Consider the following 824-nt stretch of genomic DNA (forward strand, 5'->3'; position numbering starts at 1 on the left):
CTCTCTCTCCCCGTCTCTCTCTCTCTCTCCCCGTCTCTCTCTCTCCCACCGTCTCCCTCTCTGTGCGCCGTCTCTCTCTGCTGTAAACTCTCTCTCTCTCCCCCGTCTCTTTCTCTCGCTCTCTCTTCCCCGCCCCGACATGTCCCTCTCTCTGCCCCATCTCTCTCTCACTACCTGTCTCCCTCTCTCTCTTTCTCTCTGCTGTAACCTCTCTCTCTTTCCGGGTTTTTATTCGCAGGAAAGCCGTTTGTTGCAAAACAGAAGGAGAAGACACAGTTTGAGAAGGATGCGGATGTGATCCTGGAGCCAGAGTTGGAGGAAGCTCTCAAAAATGCCACCGACGCAGAGATGTGTGACATAGCTGGTAAGAAGGGGCAGTGTGGCAGTACCAGGCGAGAGAGAGAGAGAGAGAGAGAGACAGACACAGCACACGCCGCACAGGACAAATCTTCAAACCAGTAGCTCTGGGGAAAGCCAAGAATAAATTCCTTAAGATCGAGAGTCTGTAGGGATTAGGTTCCAGCTCAATCTGTGACCCACGCAGCTCACAAAATGCCATTTGACATCCGACTCCCTGAGAGACATCGAGCAACGTCAGTGTAGATAATATTTCCACAGCTCTGTGCAGGGCTCACTGTGGAAAATCACATCCCATCGCCTCGGCTCAGTTACAGCATAAACCCAAAGGAAGCACAGCATTCCTCCAGCCCCCTCCCTATCCCTGTCACCTCCTCCAGCCCCCCATAACCCCCTCCCTATCTCTGTCACCCCTTCCGGCCCCCTCCCTATCTCTGTCACCCCCTCCAGTCCCCTACACCTCCTCC

General features: G+C 54.1%; 1 protein-coding gene across 1 annotated transcript in view; it reads left to right on the plus strand.

The window, feature by feature from the left end:
• Positions 1 to 213: 213 nt before the first annotated feature.
• The window catches only part of LOC125488332 (leiomodin-1-like), a gene marked incomplete at its 5' end in the record, with an annotated part of 4839 nt that continues 4228 nt past the window's right edge, over positions 214 to 824 (plus strand). Inside the window, one exon of the mRNA XM_048621302.1 lies at positions 214 to 458. Coding sequence (XP_048477259.1) covers positions 214 to 458 — 245 coding nt within the window. The remainder of the gene's footprint in view (positions 459 to 824) is intronic.

This window comes from Rhincodon typus, unplaced genomic scaffold (genome assembly GCF_021869965.1).
Source record: "Rhincodon typus isolate 14 unplaced genomic scaffold, sRhiTyp1.1 hic_rhity00000439, whole genome shotgun sequence".
Lineage (NCBI taxonomy): Eukaryota > Metazoa > Chordata > Chondrichthyes > Orectolobiformes > Rhincodontidae > Rhincodon > Rhincodon typus.